The 19,307-nt window shown below is 42.8% G+C and overlaps 2 protein-coding genes across 3 annotated transcripts; both read left to right on the forward strand.

The window, feature by feature from the left end:
* LOC119743036 (tRNA (adenine(58)-N(1))-methyltransferase catalytic subunit TRMT61A-like) lies at positions 1–18,063 on the forward strand. Of its 2 annotated transcripts, none has more exons than XM_038219353.1 (6): positions 1–29; positions 11,413–11,617; positions 12,264–12,405; positions 14,722–14,888; positions 16,364–16,463; positions 17,065–18,063. In XM_038219353.1, the coding sequence occupies exons 2-6, from the start codon at positions 11,429–11,431 to the stop codon at positions 17,601–17,603; spliced, it is 1,137 nt and encodes a 378-aa protein (XP_038075281.1). In that variant the 5' UTR covers positions 1–29; positions 11,413–11,428; the 3' UTR covers positions 17,604–18,063. The 2 variants fall into 2 exon arrangements, with proteins under 2 accessions (XP_038075281.1, XP_038075283.1); XM_038219355.1 differs by having other exon boundaries at positions 2–25.
* LOC119742780 lies at positions 2,343–8,027 on the forward strand. Its single transcript, XM_038218953.1, has one exon. It carries the CDS (start codon positions 2,343–2,345, stop codon positions 8,025–8,027), a length of 5,685 nt encoding a protein of 1,894 aa, XP_038074881.1.
* Positions 18,064–19,307: the final 1,244 nt, after the last annotated feature.

The following is a 19,307-nucleotide window of genomic DNA, read 5'->3' on the forward strand; positions in this document are numbered from 1 at the left end:
GATACACTACAGTTGGCACTGGCAGGTTGGTGAGTAATTTTCTTTTTCAAAAAAAAAAGGTGTGCGAGAAAGTGGAATCATGTTATTCGGCATGCAAGTAATTCGTCTATCAGTGTCAATACGATAAACGCGGAGGGAAAGACAGTTGTAACTTGTATCGATACGTCACCGGTCAAGTTGAGCGTCAGCGGCATTAGAAAATGTGTGAGGGCGCTGTTCATTTGGTGACCCTTTTTCTGAATAGGAACTTGTGGTTATAATTTATAATCATGATAATTGAGTTTAAAATTCAACGACCCACTATAGCCCACGAAATCTTTCGACACATCATGCACTAGCCCCATAAATGTGGCCTATTTACTGGACTGCCTCCGTAAACATAGGCCACACATCCACATGTACAAAAATCGTGTCGACTTTGCCAAATTTTGATTTTCACATTTAGGCTTAGTTTGTAGGGTTTTTTTGCTTTAGAAGCATACTCACCCTCTTTATAGGCTAATCAGAAAGTGCTGCCTTTTTTCAGATGAATATTTTTCGTGAAATTTCCAGATTCATTTTTACACGTTTGCGTATCAAAATTTCAACAGGAAATTTCACAAAAATTAGACATCTGAAAAAGGCAGCACTTTCTGACTAGCCTATACAGAGGGTGAGTATGCTTCTAAAGCAAAAAAAACCTACAAACTAAGCCTAAATGTGAAAATCAAAATTTGGCAAAGTCGACACGATTTTTGTACATGTGGATGTGTGGCCTATGTTTACGGAGGCAGTCCAGTAAATAGGCCACATTTATGGGGCTAATCATGCACATGTTCGATGTTCACTTTCTACTTGTTTCTGTCATTTTTGTCAATAATCATGATAGGCCTAGGCCTAATTTAGTACTAATTATAGTCGTGTTCCCTATATCGTGGCGCAACTCGAAGCCTACCCGACTTTCCTTGTCATTTCTTGTGTAGCGTTGCCAAACCTCTTTGTTGACAAACCTCAAACTCATGCAGTAAAATACTAGCACTACTTTTTAAAGTTTTACCTTATTATTATTATGCCCTAATGCTTGCTATTTAACCTCTGTGAACAATTTTGGTTTCATAAAATTTAATCCGAAATTCAAAAACGGTGGCGTCCGGAAATTGGGCACAAATTGGCAGAGTGTTCCCTAATGTGGCGCACTTGAATACATCTCGGAAAATTCCAAATTAACATTTAAGAATTTAATTCTGTAAACTTGATAAATTCTGATAAATAATTATTATCTCTACTTACATACCCAGCCAGATGTTTGTCAGAAAATTATTTTTTTGATTTTTCGGGGCATTTTCAAAGGGTTCACTTTGCACTTGAAAATAAAATCGGAAAATCATGCCAAAATAAATTTTTCTTGTAAGGCCAAAAAAAAAAATAGTCGGTCTCTGGTCAGACCGAAGTTCCGGAATTGATGCGGCGACGCGGTTTTTTTTTTTTTTTTTTGGTGGCTTTTTTTTTTTCAAGCTTGTATTGTACAGACAAGGTGGGTACTATTTTGCTTTTTTGTGTCCTCATTATACATTGGTGTCCTCCATAATTTGCCTTGGTGCCCTTTATCATTTGCCTTGGTGCAATTTCCCCATTCCTTGGTGCTCCTTGGTACAAACATTTGAGGAGGCGCGGCAATAGAGGGTGCTGTTGTAGCTTCTGTTGAGGCCAGTCTTCTGCGCGCTTCTGGTTTGCGTACTGCGCGCACTTACGCGTTCTTAATCAGTTTCAAATGTTACGCGTGGCAACTACTTGTTTTCAGTTCGTTCGCCACGGCCAGCTAGACAACAATTTTCTTTTACCGTTCTCTATTGTTCTCTCTCATTTTCATGGAGTTGTTCATTTTCTAAGTTGAATCTACATGTACATCTGTGATGCCTGTTCTGAGGTATGTAATGACACCTGCAGTATGAACAATAAACCAACTGTTACTCATATAGACAGGTTTCTAGCATCGATAATTCTAGAAACTATAGGTCCGATTGAGATCGCGTTATTGGAAATCGGCGGCCTGTGGCAAAATGTGGGGAAATAGAATTTGAACCCTACATTTTAGTAAAAGAAAATTGATTATGAACTGTAGATCTACTGAATGTGCTACCCAGTTTCTTCGTGAACATTTGTAGAGTGTAGCTATAGAACTTTGAAGTAGAATTACTGCGGGTTCCCTGTATTTCTTCACCCGTACCGGACAATTTCGGGCATCGATAAATCGTCTTGCCTTGATGATGTCGCCATAGAGGGCGCTATATATTTACCTACCGGTTTTATGATGCCGTAATATCATTTCTGTTATATTTCACGTCGGAGAACATCAAAGAATGATGGATGCCAAAGATAGTGTTTCTCAAATTTCACCCATGAGTAACCGAACATCAAGCTCAGTTCATGTGAAAGCAGCCGCAAAACGAGCTGAACTGTTATGTAGGCAACGTCTACTGACAAAGAAACAAGAATTAGAATCTAGACATCTTGCTGTGCAACAAGCTAGGCAACAGGAAGAATTTAGACTGCAGAGAGAAAGGGAAAACTTCGACCTGCAGGTAGAAATAGAAGTTTCTGAAGCCAGCATTAGTGCTATAGAGCAATATGAAGATGAGTTTGATCAGAAAATCAGATTCAAGTTGCCCGACGAAATTCCTCATCCGGCGGCATGTGCAAGTTCTGTGTTGGGTGATAGAATTGAAGCTGGAGCATCTGAAAAGGTCTCTTCAAATGAAGAGCCCAACAAGATTGAAAATCCTTGGTCGATACCGCAAGACTTTCAAGTTAAAGTAGATGAAGTCGAAAACCGGATGCCAGAATTGACTCCGCAGGTGAATATAGGCCAGCTACACAAAGATTGTGCTCAGCTGGATCACCATGTGCCTGAGCCAACTACAGCACAACGGTATCAACCACATCTGCAGCCCATTTCCGATATCGGTGAGCTGACGCAACTTTTGATCAAGCAACAAGTTAGAGCTGCGTTACCAGCACAACAGATAGAAACCTTCAATGGCGATACACTGAAGTACACAAGATTCATCAAGTCCTTTGAGTTCGGTGTCGAAGACAAGACCACAGACGGTAGAGATAGACTGAATTATCTTTGCCAATATACCTCCGGAGAGCCCAACACTCTGGTAAGCAGTTGTTTACATTACCATGATGCTGAAGAGGGCTACAGCAAGGCTAAAGAGTTGCTAGCCAAAAGATACGGCAACAGTCACAAGATTGCTCAGGCGGTTTTAAACAAAGCCAATAATTGGCCTGACATCAGAGCAGAAGATGCTACCGGCCTGAATAAGTTTTCGATATTCTTATCGGAGTGCAAGAACATGACAAGTTCTGTCAGCGCTCTCAGTGAATTAAACCACACCCAGAGCATCCAGATGTTGGTCGAGAAACTTCCGTACAGACTGCGCAGCATGTGGAGAAACAAAGTGTATGAAGTGGAAGAAGAGAAAAAGAGATGCATTGTCCTTGACGATCTGGTGAGTTTCGTAGATCGACACTCTCAGATACTCTCCAACCCAACGTTTGGAAGGCTACGTGAGATTCCCCACCTAGGCAAGAATAACATTGGAGAGAAGAACAAAAGAGTTCAAGTCAAGAAAGAGGCATTTGGCACCGCTGTGAATAGCCATGCAGAGAAAGCAAGGCAGAAGAAGTCTTGTCAATTCTGTGGCAGTAACTCCCATCACGCTACATTAGAATGCATGAAATTCGCGCAGCTGAGTTGGAAGGACAAGTCGTCATTCTGTTTCAAACACGGATTGTGTTTTGGCTGCCTGGGGGTCGGTCATACGAAATCAAGCTGTAAACAGAGAGAGTTAAGTAAATGCAGCAAATGTCCAGGCAACCATCCAACAGTTCTGCATAATGATGAGAAAATCACTAAGACGTCCCACCCAGCGCAGAACTCTCAGACCCAAGTTACAACGGGGTGTGCAGGTGTACTAGGGGCTGGGGCGAATTTGCACGCATCTGGCAGTCCTCGAATGGCTATCGTACCCGTCTTAGTAAAGGCATCTTCAAGTCATGAATGCATTGCCACGTACGCATTTCTAGACAACGGATGTGGAGCAGTTTTCGCAGACAGCGAGATTTGCAGAGCACTGAAGGTGAGAACAAGGAAGAGAAGTATAATACTGAAAACCTTGAATTCAGAAGAAGTTGTCAACTCTGCTATCGTGATAGATAGACTCCAGTTGGGAGGGATGATAGAGGAGAACAGCTTCATCGACCTACCTGATGTGTATGTCAAGAATGACATTCCTGTGTCGCCAGAAGACATGGTAACGAAAGATGATCTGCAGGAATGGACCCACCTGTCACACATACAACTACCACAACTGTGCAGCCCAGCGATTCCAAGGGTAACCCTAATCATAGGTATGAACGTACCAGCTGCTACAACACCAATTGAGGTCATCAGAGGCGACTCGGGAGATCCTTATGGTGTTAAGACCCCTGTGGGATGGGTCATCTATGGAGTGCCCGGCAGACCCAAATCCCAACTTGATGCGAACTACATCAACGTACTAGATGGCTTGACCAACCTGGAAAATCAATACAAACACTACATGAACTTAGACTTCAATGAAAGGTTGGGCGAAAGCCAAGATGAAAGTGCACTGTCAAGGGAAGACATGCGCTTCTTAGACATTGTCAAAGAAACTACAGAGTTTCAAGGCGGTCACTATCAGATGGCACTACCACTACAGCGACCCACAGTAAGAATGCCTGACAACCGCTCGCTGGCAGAAAAGAGAGCTGTTCAACTGAAGCGGAAGTTCGATAAGAACCAAGAGTTCAAAGAGAAATATGTGCAAGCTATGGAAGATACCATAGGCAAGGGTTATGTTGAAAAGGTTCCCGACAGCCAGAAGTTCAGAAGTGATGGTAAAGTCTGGTTCATCCCACATCACGGTGTTTACCAAGTTCAGAAGCAGAAGATGAGAGTGGTGTACGACTGCGCCGCAGAGTATGGTGGTGTTTCCCTGAACCGACAGCTGTTACAAGGGCCAGACATGACCAATGGTCTCACAGGTGTGCTGATGAGATTCAGACAAGAACCAGTTGCCGTCAAAGCTGACATAGAGGCAATGTTCTACCAAGTGAGGGTGAGATCGGAAGATAGAGATCTCCTAAGATTCCTATGGTGGCCAGGTGGAGATCTGAGTCGTGAATTAGAAGAGTATAGAATGACAGTGCACGTCTTTGGTGCAGCATCGTCTCCCAGCTGTGCCAATTATGCACTACGTAGGACAGCTACAGACAACGAACAGCGCTATCGCTCGGAAGTTACGAATGCTGTCAGGAAGAATTTCTACGTCGATGACTTTTGCAAGTCAGTACCAGATAAAGAAGAGGCCAAGGTCATCTCGAGGGAAGTGACAGACCTGTTAGCTGAGGGTGGATTCAGACTCACCAAGTGGGTCAGCAATCAGCGAGAAGTCTTACGGTCGATTCCTAGGGAAGAATGGTCTAAGGAGGTAAAAGGCCTGCAGATTGATCAAGATGTTCTTCCACCAGAGAAAACTCTTGGAGTCTTGTGGTGTATGGAGGGCGACACCTTCGGCTTCGAGATCAATGTGAAAGATCGTGAACCCACACGTCGTGGTATACTATCCATTGTGAGTTCGGTTTATGATCCGTTGGGAATGGTCAGTGCTGCCATTATGCCTGCCAAGTTGCTGCTTCAGGATCTATGCAGATTGAAGTTGAACTGGGATGAGAAGATTCCTCAAGAACACCTGCACAAATGGAACCTTTGGCTGATGGACCTACCCAAACTAGAATGCATCTCAGTAGATAGATGCTTCAAGCCTGAAGGCTTCCAGGATCCCGTTAGTGTGCAGATCCATCACTTTGCCGATGCCAGTGAAAAAGGGTATGGCGTCGTCAGCTACCTGAGACTACAGAACAGATATGGAGATGTTCATTGCTCCTTTGTTACATCCAAATCAAGAGTGACCCCGTTGAAGCAGCAATCCATACCCAGACTTGAACTTACAGCATCCACTGTAGCAGTGAGAGTACACAACTCGATAGTTAGAGAGCTGGAGATCCCTGTTGACCAGACTTTCTTCTGGACAGACAGTATGACCGTCATCAAGTATATCTGCAATGAGACGACAAGGTTCAAGTCTTTCGTGGCTAATCGACTTACAGTGATAAGGGACAGTTCTCATCCATGTCAGTGGAAGTATGTGAGATCAGAACAGAATCCAGCAGACGACTGTTCAAGGGGACTTCCCATCGACAAGTTCATTGCCAATAGGAGATGGTTCCGAGGACCAGAGTTTCGCTGGCATGCAGAAGCAGATTGGCCTTCAACTTGCGTGACCGAGGAGCCAGAAGTAGATCGGGACCCAGAAGTAAAGCGTGTCATGGCGGCAGTTCCGATTGAAAATCTGCTGAGTCGGTCAAATGCAGTTAAGAAGCTGATAGAATACTACTCAGATTGGAATCGTCTGAGGAGAGCCGCAGCATGGTGGCTACGGTTAAAGAGAATCCTGAGAAAGAGAAGCAAAGAAGAATTCAAACATGACGCTGTGAACAACCTCACAGTGGAAGAAATAGAAGAAGCTGAAGTGAGTATCTTGAGATGGGTTCAACATGAGGCATTTCCTCACCAGATAAAGAGGCTTCAAGAAATGAATGATGGCCCTCAAGATCTCACAAGGGAATCTCCAAAACAGCAGAAAGTGGATAAGCTGTTAGACCAGTTAGACCCAGTGATGCACAAGAGCTTGATGAGGGTCGGCGGTAGGTTACAAGCCGCTCAACTCCCAGAGGAAGCCAAGCATCAGATAATCCTGCCACAAAGGTGCCACGTGACAGACCTGATTATGCAACATACACACCAAAAGATTCACCACCAAGGCAGAAATCATGTACTTGCACAGCTGCGCCGGAGATATTGGATTTTGAAGGCAGGAGTGGTTTTGAAGAGTGTGTTGAAGAGGTGCGTGATTTGCAAGAAAGTCCAAGCTAAATTGGGTCAGCAGAAGATGGCAAACTTACCCGCTAACAGGCTGCTATCTGAGAAGCCAGCCTTCACTAGCACCGGAATAGATTACTTTGGCCCCTTCAATATCAAGCAGGGCCGCAACATAAAGAAGCGGTATGGAGTTGTATTTACCTGCTCGACCAGCCGAGCAGTTCACATTGAGATTGCAGAGAGCCTAGACACAAGCTCGTGCATAAATGCAGTGAGACGCTTCATTGCCAGAAGAGGAAATATAAAAGAGTTGATTTCCGACAATGGTACCAACTTCGTGGGTCCTCATGCAGAGTTGAAAAAGGCGATGAGCGAGTGGAATCATGAAACTCTCGAGAAATTCGCAACTGATCGTGGTATCACCTGGAAGTTCAACCCGCCAGCAGCTTCACACTTTGGCGGCATCTGGGAACGCCAAATCCGTACCATTCGGAAGATACTTCAAGCCATGTTGAATGAGCAGCATATGAGAGTGTGTAGAGATGAGGAACAGCTCAGGACCTTGATGTGTGAAGTTGAGTACACAATTAACAGTAGACCGTTAACCCATGCGTCTGATGATCCTAAGGATTTGAACGCCATCACTCCCAATGATTTGCTCTTGCTGAGACCGAGCAGTCTATACGTCGCACCACCTGGTGTTTTCTCAGAGAAAGATCAGTATGCGAAGAGGCGATGGCGCCAAATGCAGTTTTTGGCAGATCTGTTCTGGAAGCGATGGTCTAGAGAATACCTGATGGATCTTCAACGGCGCCAAAAATGGTTGTACCCTCAGAGGAACCTACACCCTGGTGATGTGGTGTTAGTTGCCGACAATCAAGCACCGCGCAGTTCGTGGCCCCTTGGAATAGTGGAAAAAACCTATCCTGACAAGAATGGATTGATCAGGAGTGCTGAGGTAAAAACAAGAACGGCTCTTCTGGTGAGACCGGTCACGAAGCTTTGCCTTCTCCTTGAGCAAGAAACTTCAGTTCTGAAGGATCACAATGAGCCATTGTGTAATGCACAACAGTTATAGACACTTTGAAGAGACGAGTCCCCGGCGTCTAAACTGGGACACCTAACTGTAGGTTACCCTAGAGTTGGGATGGGTTGCTGGGAACCCAAGTCAGATTAAAAGCAAGACTGACTTTAAGGGTCCTTTCAAGCTGTTGCTTAAGGATACCAACCAGACAGTGGATCTTCACAAGGGAGACCTTCAATGTTCTACAGCCACCATTTCACCTGGAACACCTGTCAGTTCGATGCAGTGTGATTTAGTCATCGCGGATGGAGCTGCAGGTTCTGAAGCCAAATTCTACTTGAAATCATCGCAAGACGATTCCGGACATTCGACGAATTGTACTCATCCTAATGGAAGTCTCCGTGAATGTTATGTCTTTTAAAGTAATTTTAAGAATGTTCAGCATACGCTGTACAGTTATACTCTACTTGTTGAAAAGACATTGTTCTACTTAGTACAAGTGTTTGCCTTTTTCCAAGTTGTCAGATGTGTCCTTTTTGTTTTGATGAAAACTCACTTTCTTAAAGCTTTTTTTTTTGTGAAGCATGCAAAGACTGTTGTTATGATAACTTATAAACTTGTTTGATGAGTCTTTATTCTTATTGCTACAGGGATGCATGAATAGACACCATTTGCTGGAGTTACACCTGTGTGCACTCTGTATTCAGTGCTTCGGTTGACAAGCATCTAGTATTCTACAGGTTTCTCTTTAAAGCAGTAACGATTGCTGCAACTAGTTCTATTTTTAAAAGTGCGTTTAAATTAGTGCCTGAGTCTTTTATAGTTTTCATGATTTGAGGTAATTGTATGTTCGTTACATAACAATTAAGGGGCTGGAATGTTGAGGCCAGTCTTCTGCGCGCTTCTGGTTTGCGTACTGCGCGCACTTACGCGTTCTTAATCAGTTTCAAATGTTACGCGTGGCAACTACTTGTTTTCAGTTCGTTCGCCACGGCCAGCTAGACAACAATTTTCTTTTACCGTTCTCTATTGTTCTCTCTCATTTTCATGGAGTTGTTCATTTTCTAAGTTGAATCTACATGTACATCTGTGATGCCTGTTCTGAGGTATGTAATGACACCTGCAGTATGAACAATAAACCAACTGTTACTCATATAGACAGGTTTCTAGCATCGATAATTCTAGAAACTATAGGTCCGATTGAGATCGCGTTATTGGAAATCGGCGGCCTGTGGCAAAATGTGGGGAAATAGAATTTGAACCCTACAGCTTCCGTATTAATTTTAAAAAAAGAATAGGTTGACGCGCATGATTAAAATCGACGCGCGCGCTGACCAGAGACCGAGTATTTTTTTTTTTGGCCTAACTTTGTTACGGGTAAATAAACTCGTGATTTATGAACAGGAGTGTTTAGAACTTGATGAAATTTCACTTTCTGTGAAATTTAAGTTAAAACAGGCGAAAAATCAAAGTGCGCCACGTTGGGGGCCGCGCCACGTTAGGGTACATCCAGACAGGGCTCTGGAGTGCTCTGAAACGTGCAAAACTAAATCAGGCCCACTTTACTCACAGTTTAGCCAGCAAATTTCTCCAAATATTCCACTGGGGCAAAGAAAATGTCCTCAGTATTTCACCAACCAAGTTTGCAGACTCAATTCAATTTTTAAAGGAGACTAATTTCCTTCAATATTTTGCACATGAGAGCGAAGTCAAGTGATTTCAAAATGGGGCTAAATAGTAGACTGGTACATATGTCCAACCATGGTCCAACTATTGGAAAAGACTGACCTCTTCATTCATTGTTAATAGTCTGGTGGCTTGCCTATGGAGAAATGTGTAGTAAATTGAGACTAGTTCCCGCTCCATGCCACATGTTTCTTAAATTCTTTTGGCATGGTTGATTGATGCAGTACTGAAGCTGTGTTGGACTGGTTGTTTTAGGTGCCAGTCTATTTTCTTGTTTTTTGCATGTTTTCAATACCTTAAGTTTTGGGACTCTCATACACTGTATTGAGAGTCCCAAATTTTCGGACTAGGGTACATCAACAATATTACATTAGTTTGAGTAACTCCAGCTCATCAGGAATTCACATAACTCCTGATGAGCTTGTTAAGCCGGAGTTACTCAAGCTAGATAATTATCAAGTGCCATGGTTATTGGGAATGGGAGCGATCGGTGGACATAAGCCGTTTTGCGGATACCGCCATCTTGCTTGAAATCGCGATAGGGCGCTGTACGTTGTAGCTTCCGTGTTAATTTGAAGAAAAAAAAAATTGGTTGACGTGCATGATTCAAATCGACGCGCGCTTCGTCGATAATGACTCGGGGGGAGGGGGGCGGGGGTTCATGTGACCCGGACTGAAAATCTGTAAAATAAAAGCATGGGGTGGTCAGAGCTGTTGAAATGAACATTGAGCTGTCCATGGGTGCAAAAGTTATTTTAAAAAAACCCTCACATGAAACACCACCAAGCTGGAAAAGAGGAAATTGATTGCGAAAAAGTAATTATTATTTATTAAAATTACTTATGCTGAATCGAGGCGCACGGCACTGTGATCGGTTGGCTGTTCTGATCCCGAATGCAATTTGTTTTCAGATATGATATGGCCATAACCAGGCGCGGTGTCCTTCACGTGTGTACGTTAAAGGAAGGGAAATCATTTGGTGGGAGAACCAGACTATATACTTATACTCGGCTGCCTGTCATGAACTTCCAAATGATTTCCACGAATTTTTTTTTCTTTTTTCAAGTTACCAACTTTCTGAGAAAATGTACGTCTACTCCAGTGCGGGGCCTGCGGGCCATAGACTAGGCCTACGTTGATATCAGAATTTTCAATAATAAAAAGGCCAATACTGGAAGTCCACTATAGAGAATATTCGATATATCGATTATCCCAAGTAAAAGTTAAAGACCATTTATTATATAGGATCTGGGTCTAAAAGTAACTATTACTAGTATTCTAGACCCACTAACTGGGGCGTTAGAAGTAGAACTCCTAATTTTGAATTTGGATTTGGTCTGTCTGTTCTAGCTAGTACGACGGACCAAATCCAAAATTCATAAAAAAGGAGTTCTAGCTAGCGCCCTAGTGTGACTGACCAAATCCAAAATTTGAAAAAAGGAGTTCAACAAGCGCCCCAGTTAGTGGGTCTGCTATTACATCATGCTATTGTTTCCTGAACATGACAGGACGTATTTTCAATGAAATGACCCCAGAGATTATGTGATTACAAAGATGGTTGTATCCGTGAGACTGTCAATGAACTGGTATACGTGTACAGTGAAAAATGTTGTGTCACACAACTGCATTTCTACCCATATCTACCCTCATGTGCTTTGTACGCCTGTGAATGTTCCATACATGTGTACACCTTTCGGCATGTTTACGATATTTACGTTTTAACATATGTACTTCTGGTTTTGAAATCATTCAGTCTTAAGCAGCTCATCATGGGATTCCTTGGTTACTCGGACGTGATATGTGATGGAGACAAGGCTATTGTGTATCTGGGCTACAACTCCATGATGTCTTTGAAACTCAGCCACGGCACCGTCACGCAGACCAAGCGAGGTGCCTTACGACATTCAGACATCATTGGCAAGAAGTACGGTTGTCGACTCAGCACCCTTAGTGATAAGGTACATACAATTACATGTTGTCTGTAAATGGTCTTATTTCTATAAAAGCAAGATGAGATCCTGATTGTCTCACCACCCACGCCTGAGCACTTGATTACCCCCCCCCCCAAGAAAAAACCCCCCAAAACACACACACACACACCCACACACACTCAAATTTGTATCCTTGTGGAGACATTTCTTTGTTCTCGTGTAGTAAAGTTTTCGAGTTTGAAAGTGAAGTTTGAAAATGCTCTTATTTTAACCAGAATTAATTTCCTTGGCTGAAATTTGGACTTAATTTCCCTTTTCTAAAACTCTTCCATTTGCGACAGATCAACCCACCTTGGAAATTCCTAGTTTTTGAGTAAAATCCATATATCTATTTCTATATCTATAACTTTTTTGCAATAGCTCTCATTGGTTTTGTACACGTTTTCCAACCGAGGAGTCCTTGATTTGGTTCCTGTCCTCAATTCATTCAAAATATTTTTCTTGGAATTTTGGTAATTTCTCGTGAAAATATCAGGGAATACTCAGGGAATTGTGTTTTCATAATGTGCTGGAAACTCTGATCCATCCAGTTTATGGGCACACATAGATATCATCACCCCATTCGTCATCCCTTCAGCTCTTTTTTGGTGTAATTATTTATGATTGTTTGCAGGGTTATGTGCATCTGCTGCAGCCGACTCCTGAACTCTGGACACTCAATCTGCCCCATCGAACACAAATACTTTACTTTGCTGACATCAGCCTCATCACTTTGCAGCTGGAGCTCAAGCCAGGCTCTGTTGTAGTCGAATCCGGTGAGTGACTTCGTAAGAAGAAAAAAAAAACCAAATCACCAAAATTATATTGCTTAGGGAGCCCGCATATTTGTATTCCAATCACAACTTGTAGTATATGTGGCCCAAATTCAAGAACTGTTGTTTATGGACTTGTTTGCACACAATATCATACAGTTAAGTTTTGAGGTCAAGGCATTGTTTCTGTTTGTTCCTATTATATTAACGCTCTTCCATAGGATAAGCACACATATTTATGTGCGAGGATCGTTTTCAATCGCAGATCTCCGTCTGAGGAGGACAATGAATCTGTTGTTCTCTCATTGTCTAGCTGTTCTCAGATGGTAATAAAATGGGTGCATTTTATTCCCCATTCTCTATGTTCCCCATAAGGCCCAAAAAATAGTTCTGCTTCCGGTTTCCCTACCTGACAGCCCCTACCCTATTCTTTTTATGGGGAAAAAGAGAAAAACACCCAAAACCGTAATTTGTACCTTTTACCAGTGATGTAGTGCCTTGATGCTGGGCCTTGGCCTTAAGGCTGCCTTAAGGCTGGATTTTAGGGCCTTGGCCTTGGCCTCGAGGCTTGAGGGCAAAAGCCTTGGCCTTGGCCTTGGCCTTGAGGGTTCAGGGCCTTGCAATTTTGAGTCAAGGCTCTTCAAGGCCCATAGATTTTTGCATTTTCCAGATAAATCTGTTCGAAATTTTGCTGTTATCATTTTAATCATATTACCATGGAGGAGGGAAGCACCCTATAGATTTGTGTTTTGGGCACACTTCCACTTTTATAGCATCACATTTTGTTACCATTGGAATATATTTGCTGCAAAACATTTTCCGTACACTTGTGGGGCTAATGAGATGATCACTTTAATTGCATATAACTATGGAATAGATCTGATTGGTTGTATATGTCTCCCTGATAAGTGCTAAAGATTTGCATGTATCTGTTTTAGATAATGCTGATATTTCTGACCATGTTGGGCCAGCAAATAAAAATTTCCTAAATCAGTTTCTTGGATCCCCCTTTTGTTACACTTGGGAGAATTGTGTGTCAATATAGAAGTAAATCATTATTTTGTTTAGTTAAACAATATTGAAGACCTGAACTTATACTTTAATAGATACAGTGCAGTCATAAAACGGTGTAGGCCTATGCAAGCATGTTGATTGCAATTAAAGAAATGTTGTTCTTCATAACCAGCAATTCGTGATGATAAGGGCGGATCAAGGGGGGCCAAAAGGGGCCATGCCCCCCCCCCCAAAAAAAAACGAAACCATTTGTTTTTATGTGACGTCGTAATAAAGGCAGGCAATGAGTACACCACTATCTTTTCCTCAAAAAAACATTGGTTAAAATGGTCAGAAATTGCCTCAAATCGCACCACAGAGCATCTCGAATCCAAAATTTTTTCGGGGCCCTTAAGCGGGCCCTGAAGCCCAAGCCGTAATTTTTTGACCCACTTTTTTGGGGGGAGTAAAATTTCTTTACCCCCCCCCAAAAAAATTGTGTTCTGGGTCCGCCCTTACGTGATGATGTGTCACTCATGTGACTATAATAAGTTCTATATCAGTGGTCATTTCATAAAACAGGGCCTTGGCCTTGGCCTTGGCCTTGAGGGTTAAGCCTTGGCCTTGGCCTCGAGGCTTGAGGGTCAAAGCCTTGGCCTTGGCCTTGGCCTTGAGGGTTAAAGCCTTGGCCTTGGCCTTGGCCTTGAGGGTCAAAGCCTTTGCTCCAACACTGCCTTTTACCCTTGACTACACGCAGACGCCTCCATATGATCGTATGTACACAAAAAAATATTGGCCAAAAAAAAAAAAAATGCCCTACCTACCTACCTACCCTATTTTTGAATGCCATGTAATCGGAAGCAGAACTACTTTTTTTTGGCCTTACCTATGTTCCCCAACCCTAACGCTTGCCCTAACCATCTAACCCTAACCCTAACCCTAAGGATTTTAGGAAACATAGGTATTGGGGAACATAGGTATTGGGGAACATCGGGTAAACCCCAATAAAATACACGTTTACACAATAGTTTCAAAATACTGCTTTTTTAACGCTAAGTTAAAAAAAAAAAAAAAAATGTGGTAATGATTTGGAGGTCAGGTCTCTAGTCATTTCTACTAAATGTGCTCTAGTCTTGTCCACTGCCCATGTCCACATGCCTTCAGTGTCTGTAGTGGTGTCTACATGCCCTTCAGTGTCTGTAGTGGTGTGCAATTTGATAAACATCATACACAAAACATCCATGTTACCCATGCTGGAAAGGTGTTTTTAAATGAAATTAATCAAGCATTAACATTTTGCAATGAAATATCCTCCTCCCCCTCCAGGAACTGGAAGTGGCTCAGTCTCCCATGCGTTTGCGAGGACCATAGCTCCCAATGGCCACCTACATACCTTTGAGTTCCATGAGCAGAGAGCTGTCAAGGCAAGAGAGGACTTCAAGGACCACGGCATCTCACACCTGGTCACTGTAGCTCACAGGGATGTCTTGGAGGTACGTACAGTGTATTGACCCCGTGCACGAACAGTAGAGGGCGCTGTGTGACCACTTTCGAAAGCCCCAGTGGAAGGGACATGCCGAGTGCGCGTACAGGTTTGCGTCTTGTGCAAAGTAGCACAACTTATTTTATTCCGAATATGCACAAACCGGTAGCGTCTTCTCGTGAGCATCAGGCGCTGTCAGCAATGCGTTTGAATGTCCCTTCCTGTGTTCTCCCCCAACTCTCCCTTTGTAACCGTTGAGGGGTGTACTTTTGCACTAAACCCTTGGACTTCATGCAGGAACAGTATATGGTGTATGGAGTATGGACACCATGTGCAGAAGTACCACCTCAAGGAATTAAAAAAAGACAAAGATGATGGGCATTGCTATTGGTATCTATGCGCGGGTGCATTCCTCCATTAACCAGTTTGCGTCGGAGGACGTGATAACACAGGCACGACTCGCCTCTGTGTGACATCTACACACAGGCTAATCCCTCGTGCCTTTTGTATACACACACAAAATCTGTGAAGTCTGTGCAGGTGGACCCTGTGCTTATCTTAAGTTGGCCGTTGTGCACGGCCTGTTGTTCGACAATTACGCTCCAGTGCACAACTCGCCAAGAAATATCGTACAAATACTGTTGAAATGACTCTTGCGAATCAGTATTTGTGGCGTTTGGCTGTGTATCAGTTGCAATTTTTCGAAATTTAAATTTTCGGCAAAAATAATCCCAGGGCAAAGTGGTTAAGGTACTGGAGCTCTCCTGAGTTGTCACACAATGCTTTCTACTGTCTCTTCAGCAAGACCATACTCATGAACTACGCGTAAATGAAGGACAAGGTGTGTGCATGCACTGTGTGCACATGATAGCGAAGAGTGACCAATTTTCATACAAATGCGCATAAACCCATTGTGTTTCTTTCACATTTTGGAGGAGAAACAGTGTGAGCACATGGCAGCAGTGGCACTGAAATGTCCACCTGTCTCTCTTTTAACCATGTAGGGGCACATCCATTGGGATGCTCTTGGCTTTCAACAAAACGAAGACAATTCACATAGGGATGTATGTGAATTGTTTTCGTTTTGCTGAAAGAACACTTACCTTTTCCATGGACAGAACTTTAAAATGGTGTTTGTGTTCAAAATTCCATAACTTGAAAAGTACATGATTGATTTGAATGATTCTTGAAAGTGCTACATGCAGAGCTTCATTAAAAAAATGTTCCTGACATTTGGGTTTCCTTTTTTTGGACTGGCCCTGTATTGTTCATACATACCCCAGTCCAGTGAGAAAATCGCAGCTTAGCATTGACATGACAGAACACAGTTTTAGGCATATATTGATTAAAAACCACATCTTATCTAATCCCCACATACATGTACATTGTCCAAAACCACGTCCAGAGGAATTAAGTCGTAAAGTGGTGAATTTCCTTCAAACCACTGTTGTACAAACTTACAGTCCACTTATTTTCTTTCCGCAGCATGGTTTTGGAATTGACTTCACGGTTGATGCAGTGTTTTTGGATCTGCCGTGTCCTTGGCGTGCAGTGTCTCATGCTAAGAAGATCCTGAAGACAAGTGGTAGGTCTAAACTCAACTTTGGTAAAACCAATTTTCAGGACCTCCTGGCATTAAAAAAAATGCTTATTCCAGTCAATGGATCTGGCTAACACGGCCCACATTAAGAAGATACATGCAAAAAATATGCTGTTGGCCTGGCAGATTTACAAAAGTAACTTTACACTGGGAAGTTTAGGGTTTTTTCTTCTTATCACTTAATTTGGAAAGCACCTTATGCTCATTGCTGTCCAAGTTGAAGTCACAATCCAATATTAAGAGGCAATTTGAGGTAGTTGAAGCTTTCTTTCAATTCCAACATTGTCACATACATGCAGATGTGCACAGTTAACAGTGTCTTAAACAAAAAAAATATATAAAAAGGAGGAAAACAAAATATTATTATTATTTGTTGCATCAGCTGTGGCGGTTTCTTTATAGCGTTTTATAAATTGAACCAGCAAGTTCAATTTTGAGTCGTCAGTTTGACTTGATTATTCCTGTATTTTTTGAGTGAATGGAATAAATGAACATTGAAAAATTCACATTTAATGATCTTGTTCCATAATATCCAATAAAAATTATCCACTTTATATTCGTTTCTTTTCTTCTTTTATGTCTTTAGGAGGCAAGATATGTTCCTTTTCACCCTGCATTGAGCAGGTACAACGCACCTGTGAGGAGCTGGGCTCCCTGGGGTTTAGTGACATCTCCACCTTCGAATGTCTCCAGCGAAACTACGAACACCGCACGGTCATTTTACCCTATCCGAATCTCGGAACGAAAACCGTATCAAGAGACGATTCCAAGCAAGCGAGCCCAAATCCTGACGACAGCTCATCTTTGCAAGACACAGGAATACCGGGTACCTCAACGGAGGCCAGACAGGGAGACGGAGCTACAGATATTGCCAGTGGTACAACCACCCCTGAGGCTGGCAAACCCCTGGACAGACAGGGTGAGACGGACAGGGAGGAGAGTGATCGCAATGAGGGTGGTTCTCAAGCCAAGAGACCCAAGCTGTGCGAGGGGGCACCGCAGGACAACAAGAAGGGCAACAGTCTTAACTATCCCACCAAGTGCGCTGTGCCGTGGAAAGACATGCCTGGACACACAGGCTTCTTGACATTTGCAACACTTTATATTTTACCCGGTGGATCATGATTTGAGAGGCATGGTGACCTGGTGGGGAAGAGTGTGACCCATGAAATGAGGTCAGAGATTTGAATTTGCAAGGCAGATCCTTGCTTCTGGGGCATGCAACTTTCCTGCATTCCCAGTTGTCGCTCCTTTCCCAAGAGTATCCATGGCTGTGGTGTAAGTTGGGGAGAAACGTGAAATAGACTTTGCCATCTGGTCCTGGGTCCTGGGGCAAGCGATTTCACCACCCTTCCCCATATACCCCTCTCCCCAAGGCCCAACCTATAGTACTATGTCAAAAATTTGACTTGTATCCCATCCGGAGAAATAGAACACTCTCAGTCTGTGCTTTGCTAACAGAAACTGAAAATAAACACTGGCCTCCTGAGACATATTGGCTTTGGATACACAAATCAAGACTCTTTTGAGTCATGATGACATGGAAGTGCACAAGAAATCGGGAAATAAAAAAAAATCTGGAAAGAATGTACATGTACATGTAGTTTGTGGCATGTTTTTAGTACCTATACTGTCAACACCTATCAAGATCTGAGACACGGGGCCAAATTTCATGGCTCTGCTTACCGTTAGCGAGAAATCCCTGCTTGCTGTAGCAGAAAATTCCTGTTTAGGGTAAGCGTATTTCACAGGTGAGCCAGGAATTTTAGCTTATGTGCATGCATACATCCCGTAACTAAGGATTTAGAATTTTTCTGCTAGCGCGGTTAGCACAAAATTTTGATTGTAAGCACGGAATTCTGTTAGCAGAGCCATGGAATTGGGCCCAGGGACAAGGCCGGAACTTCACGGTGCTGCTAAGCACAGGATTGTATGCTAACAGAGCCTCTGTCTATTTCGTGGAGACCGTAAGCGTAAGCATAGCAAAAGGCACGCTTACTTCAGAGGAAAAATTTGCTTAACTTGGTGACGTAACAATAGAAATTGCCATTCACGCACGACCGTTAGCAAATCCACACCGTGAAATAGTGCTCAAGGTTAGCAAATTTGTCTGCTATGCTAAGCACAACTTTTCTGCTAACTGTTAAGCAGCGCCTTGAAATTGGCCCCAGATCTGTGTATGGTTGGCCCCCTGCCTAAGAAGGCGCCCTAGTGACTTCAGTCCGTGATCTTGACCTATTGTCAGTGCTCATAAGGAGCAAGTACATGTACAGTCAAGTCTCGTTAATACAAACCCTGTTAATACAAAATTCTGGTTTATAACAAACATAAAACCTTAGTCCCGATTGTGCATGCATGTGCACAATGAATGGGACTGATATTCCTCTTAATACAAAATTCTGATATAACAAACAATTTGGCTAGGTCTGAATGAGGTTGTATTAACGAGACTCGACTGTACAGTGTATCAGGGCACACCAAGTGCAAGCACAGTTTACGCCTAAAAAGGATGTACAGTTTGTACTGTGAAGTTAGATCTAACTGTCTCATGAGCAATAGCACCAAAGCTCTTTCTGTTAAGGCCATTATTTTTGGGTTTCAATTTATTTGATTTACTTGGCAAATTTAACACCACATAAAATTTTGTGCAGAACTAGCTGAATTGAATACTTTTTTTTGTAAACAAAGTGGTAATGTCACAAATTCAGATTTGTGTTGACCAAGTACAAACCGGCATTATTCAATGCTTGTGGAAGATACAGTTTAACTAGGGAGGGGATGGAGATCAAGAGCTATTGGTAGTTTATATTTGTTTTAATCTGATTTGCA

Source organism: Patiria miniata, unplaced genomic scaffold (genome assembly GCF_015706575.1).
Source record: "Patiria miniata isolate m_02_andy unplaced genomic scaffold, ASM1570657v1 HiC_scaffold_6, whole genome shotgun sequence".
Classification (NCBI taxonomy): domain Eukaryota; kingdom Metazoa; phylum Echinodermata; class Asteroidea; order Valvatida; family Asterinidae; genus Patiria; species Patiria miniata.